This window comes from Haliotis rufescens, unplaced genomic scaffold (assembly GCF_023055435.1).
Source record: "Haliotis rufescens isolate VD_foot unplaced genomic scaffold, xgHalRufe1.0.p SCAF_7, whole genome shotgun sequence".
In the NCBI taxonomy this organism is placed as follows: Eukaryota; Metazoa; Mollusca; class Gastropoda; order Lepetellida; family Haliotidae; genus Haliotis; species Haliotis rufescens.
The window spans coordinates 24,668,386-24,673,980 of NW_025964361.1; the positions used below are offsets into that span (position 1 = coordinate 24,668,386).

The window sequence follows — 5,595 nt, forward strand, 5'->3', positions numbered from 1 at the left end:
ATACAAAATGTTCTTCTCTGAAGGGAGAAACTAAAAACTACTTTGGACACGTTCTGTTTTTGCATCGAAGACAGAATAGTCAGTGCTTCAAGACATTTCACTTTTTTAGCGTCGGAGACAGAATAGTCACTACTTCAAGACGTTTCGCTTTTTTAGCGTCGGAGACTGAATAGTCAGTGCTTCAAGACATTTCACTTTTTAGCGTCGGAGACAGAATAGTCAGTGCTTCAAGACATTTCACTTTTTTGCATCGGAGATAGAATAGTCACTGCTTCAAGACATTTCACGTTTTGAGCGTCGGAGACAGAATAGTCACTGCTTCAAGACATTTCACTTTTTGAGCGTCGGAGACAGAATAGCCACTGCTTCAAGACAATTCACTTTTTTAGCGTCGGAGACAGAATAGTCAGTGCTTCAATACATTTCACTTTTTTAGCGTCGGAGACAGAATAGTCACTGCTTCAAGACATTTCACTTTTTTGCATCGGAGAAAGAATAGTTACTGCTTCAAGACATTTCATTTCGGAGTTTTCGGTATCGAGGGGGTATTACAATAATACCACACGTTTGCATGCGGGACATTGGAGTGCAACACATATTGATTATATGATACGCTGGGGAGTAGAATGTTTTAACATTCAAGGTCTCAGTGAAGCTTTCAAAACGTTTACGGTCGTCATATGGAGGACATTTCCGCATGATGTCCAGTGCAATTCCCGATTTTGACCTGTGGAATATGCTCCAGTGTCTTCCAGGTGAACGTGTTTGTGACGGGTGCCAACGGTGAGGCAGGGTACACTCACCATTTCGCAAATAACTGATGTCATCACAAGTGACGCAGAAACACATGCCTGTGACAAAGTCGGAATCCCCAGCCCCAGCCCCAGCCCCAGCCCCAGCCCAAGCCCCAGCCCCAGCCCCAGGTTCATGCCCAGTCCAAGCTCAAGTCCAAGCTTCCTGTTCCAGCCCCTGTCTCAGCCCCAGACCCAGCCCATGCCCCAGGTTTAATCCCCACCCCAGCCCCCGGTGCAAACCCAGCCCATCTCCCGGCCATGCTCCAGTCCTAGTCCCAGCCCCAAACCTAGCCCATGTCCCAGCCCATGCCCATGCCAATGCCCATGCCCATGCCACAGTTCCAGCCCACGCCCCAGCTCCAGCTCATTCACCAGCCAGAGTTCAAGTCCCACTTTCAGTCCCACGTCCATTACCACTCCCATCTCCAGCCCCAGCCCATGATCCAGCCCCAGCTCCCGTCCCAGCTCCAGCCCCTGCCCCTGCCCCAGCCCCAGATCTAGTCCCAGCCTCACATCTAGTCCCAGCTCAAGCCCCGGCCCCAGCCCACGCCCTAGCCCAAGCCCTAGCTCCAGTTCAGCCCTAGCCCCAGCCAAAACCAAAGCCCAATCTCCAGCTTCACCTCCAGTCCCAGCCCTAGCTTCAGCCCCAGCGTCAGCGTCAGCGACAGCCCCAGCCCCAACCCCAGCTTCAGCTCCAGCCTCAGCCCCAGTCCCCGTTGTACCCCAAATCCAAGCTCCATTCCCAGCACCAGCCTCATCTCCAGCTCGGGTCACAACCGCAGCCCAAGTCGCAGCCCCAGCCCTAGCTCCAGCTCCAGCTCCAGCTCCAGCTCCAGCTCCAGCCCCAGCCCCAGCCCCAGCCCCAGCCCCAGCCCCAGCCCCAGCTCGGGTCCAAGCCCAGCCTCAGTCCCAGTCCCTGCTCCAGTCCCAGCCTCAGTCCCAGTCCCTGTCCCAGCCCCAGTTCCAGCTCCAGTCCCAGACTCAGCCCCAGTCCCCAAGCCCCAGTCCCAGCTCCAGTCCTGGCCTCAGTCCAATTCCCAGCCCCAATCCAAGCTCCAGTCCCAGTTCCAGTCCTAGCCTCAGTCCCAGTCCTAGTCCCACTCCATCCCCTCTCCAAGCCCCAGTCCCATCTCCAGTCCCAGCCTCAGTCGCCGCCTCAGTTCCAGCTCCAGTCCCAGCCCGAGTCCCAGTCCCACTCCCATCCACTCTCGAAGCCCCTGTCCCAGCTCCAGTCCCAGCCTCAGTCCCAGCCTCACTTCCAGCCCCAGCCTCAGCCTCAGTCCCAGTCCCAGTTCCAGCTCAGGCCCCAGACTCAGTCCCAGTCCCCAAGCCCCAGTCCCAGCTCCACTCCAAGGATTAGTCACAGCCCAGCCTCAGTCCCAGTCCCAGTCCAAGTTCCAGTCCCAGCCTCAGTCCCAGCCCCAGCTCAAGCCACCGCCCAGCTCCAGCCCAATCCCCAGCTCCAGTCCAAGCCCAAGCCCCAGCTCCAACCCCAGGTCCAGCCACCGCCCCAGCCCAAGCCCCAGCTCCAGCCCAAGCACCAGCTCCTGCTCCCGCCAAAGGCCCCAGCTCCAGCCCCAGGTCCAGCCCAAGCCCCAGCATCAGCTCCTGCTCCAGCCCAAGCACCAGCGCCAGCACCAGGTCCAGCAACCGCCCCAGCTCCAGCTCCAGCCCAAGCACCAGCTTCAGCCTTTTTTATTATTATTGGCACCCCAGCACGTGACACTACTTGAAATACAAGACTAAAAATGCGTCCAATGAAGATACTCTAACATTGCGTAATGGTAGCCATTGCTTTGATCAAGAATGTTGAGATGCACAGAGCTCAGCCATGGCCCATCTTTTCGCGAACACCTGGTATCATCACTATTTGATAGATGATCATGATATAGTCGGAACCGTACAATCGAGATTTCTTATGAAACTGTAGAGGGTTTGTCGCTTTTATTTCCATGCATCAAACGGAACAGGAGATCGGTAATATTATTTTGAGGCGTGATCTTACTTCAAAAACTTCTGTAAAATAAAACGTTCTTTATCATTTAGGCCCGTGTCTGACAAGTTTAATGAAACGTTGTTCCCAAAGAAAATCTGGGTAATGATAAAACGCACATCAGCAATTGTGACAAACCGCAGTGCTGCTTGTGACTGGAATGTTCACTTTGAACAACTTTTCAAGGCCATGCACACATTTCCTGAGGAAATCACATTTTATTATTTGGTAGAGATGTTTCATGTGAGGGTGTTGGTGCTGCTATCTCCCACATGCATAATGGTAAGGCGCCTGGATTAATTAAGCGGTGTCCCAATCGAGTTATTACGCTTCTATAAGTTTCAAGTAAAATATTTTCAAACGTTATATAAAACAGGTTGAACTCATGGGTAGAACATGATAGCTTTTAGTCTCCGAGCAGGCTGGGTTTCATGGGGGTACAACAGATACAGTTATTACTAAATATATCTAAATATCTCAGGGGGCAGTCGTCTAAGGCGCCGTGATTCGCTGTGCAAAGTTGCGTCCCTTGAACACGCCAGAAACCTATGATTGTGGGTTCGAATCCCGGTTCACCCCAATTATGTTTCTAGGTTTGTCAACACCATACCCGTTCTCTTGGGTTTAACCGAAGTGGTAAACGTCTGAGGCCTGCATCACTTCGGGCTTTCCTCCCACATTAAGCTGACACGCCGTGATATAATTGGAATACTGTTCAAATCGGCGTTCCAACTCACTCTCTCACACTAAATATCTCAGCAACTCAGTAAATAATAGCTGAACTAGCACTAAAGGTTACTTATGTTGTGAAATCTAATCTATATACACATTTCTTTCGTCAAAATATTACCGGATTTTATGCATGGAACAGAAATTTGGGGCTTTCATCCTTCACCGACATGGCCGTGTCCATGACAATTCTTGTAAAGTACTCCTTCATCTTGGTAGGAGTGCACCAAGTATTGTGGTTTGTGGCTCGTGGTGAGTTGCGCCGTTATACACTCAGAATAAACCAGTTCAACCAATAAGTTATTGGTTGAGGTTATTAAATCAGGAAGATAATGTTCTGACAAAGGTGTAAAATATCAATGTATATATATATGCTGATTGTCCGTAACTGTTGAGCATACAAAGTTGAATCTACATTATTTAGGTATGGATTTTGATATCTGTGAGCAAATCAAGATATTGGAGGTAGTAAAATCGTTTCTACTTCTGTTCAGGTAAATATGTATTGCCAATGGCAACCAAACGTGCATTGAAATTCTTGCCCTGTTTTCAAAATTGGATTTGTACAGAAATATCAAAGTAAGAAACAATTTAGAAGAATATTTGAAAAGTATTAATAGATCAGTATATAGATTGGCACTGTGTACATTTCGCTGCTCGAATGACAATCTCATGATGGAAGAACGAAGAAAATCAAACATTGCTGGAAATCAAAGATTATGTCCAGTATAATTCCCAATGTAGAATCATTATTTCATTTTTGCCTAATATGTCCATTTTGTTGACTCCCAGAATAGTTCATCCTACGTTCAATACACTTAAACAACTCCTTGCTTCATGGATTCATTTACAGTAAATAGATCAGCAAAATGTTTTCCTTGGGGTGAAAAAACGCACCAAGTACTTCCGCTTGTAAGATTATTGCATTGCACTCAGTATATTGTATTAATGTATGACCATTGCATACGGACCAGTGGCCCCTTTACTGGAAATAATCAAACTCTCATGGCTGTGTCGAGTTTATGCTATGGACTGGTCACCATACACATTGGAGATGCGATGCAACAGCTTTATCACTTCAACACAAACAGAGTAATACTGACTATATTTGCACATCTGCAACAATATCAATATTCACAAAAGAAAGGAAGCGGTCATAAAATGTAAAGTTTTATTATACCATGGAAGGTATCACCAATTTTGAGCATTTTTTAAATGTTTCAGACGCCAGTCATGAACATTGGCTAGACCAAGTTTCGACAAATTATGACACTGACTTAGCTTACACAACATAGCATTGGAATTTCAGGGCATGCAACAATCCCACAAGACAGTGATATACATCACTAGACTCCTCGAGTTTGGATCTTTGCGCCGCTTTCATATATCATGAACATTATGTCACCACCACCATACATGTCGCTGACATTCTTTGATATGGTCATGTTTGCTTAAATTCAAATTTAAATTCAACTATTTTTTGTTTCTAAAGTTGTTTCTGTGCAATGAAATGAAAACTAATCAAAGGTTTGGTTTTTTTTCTAATATGTCGAAATTTGTGTAAATGTCAAATAATGTAAAGTACTTTATTCTAAAGATTACAAACCGCGGAGTCTTTGAAAATGAAATAACCGTATGTTCAACACGTGCATGAAACATACGAGAAGTGGGGAATATACTTCTTGATCTTTGGTAGGAGACGTACCTGTATACCTGACAAATATACTTATGTATTCATCGACAGTCGTGGATTTCCAGATCCCAGGATGGCCTTGGTATTCCAGATATATATACCCTTGTCCGTGGGATTAACCATCGTGGTAGTCCCCCTTCCTGATGGAAAAGGTGATAGAGCGGTTCAAAGAAGAGGCGAAGTATCAATTGTGCATTTCAGCGACAACGCTATCTCTACACTTGTGTCAGAGTGTTCCATGAACACACTCTGAATAGAGCTTCAAACGGTGCGAGGTGTTACTCGAGTCGTTTTTCGGCAAAGAAGTGTCTGTATCCGGTTCTTCATGACTTCTTGGAAAGAGTGGCTACAGACGCTATAGAGTATGGGGTTCAAAGCACTGTGTA

General features: G+C 47.0%; 1 protein-coding gene across 1 annotated transcript; it reads left to right on the plus strand.

Moving 5' to 3' along the window:
• Positions 1-1,088: 1,088 nt before the first annotated feature.
• Positions 1,089-2,527, plus strand: LOC124137505 (putative protein TPRXL). Its single transcript, XM_048388136.1, has 3 exons — positions 1,089-1,294; positions 1,409-1,653; positions 1,836-2,527. Exons 1-3 carry the CDS (start codon positions 1,089-1,091, stop codon positions 2,525-2,527), a joined length of 1,143 nt encoding a protein of 380 aa, XP_048244093.1.
• Positions 2,528-5,595: the final 3,068 nt, after the last annotated feature.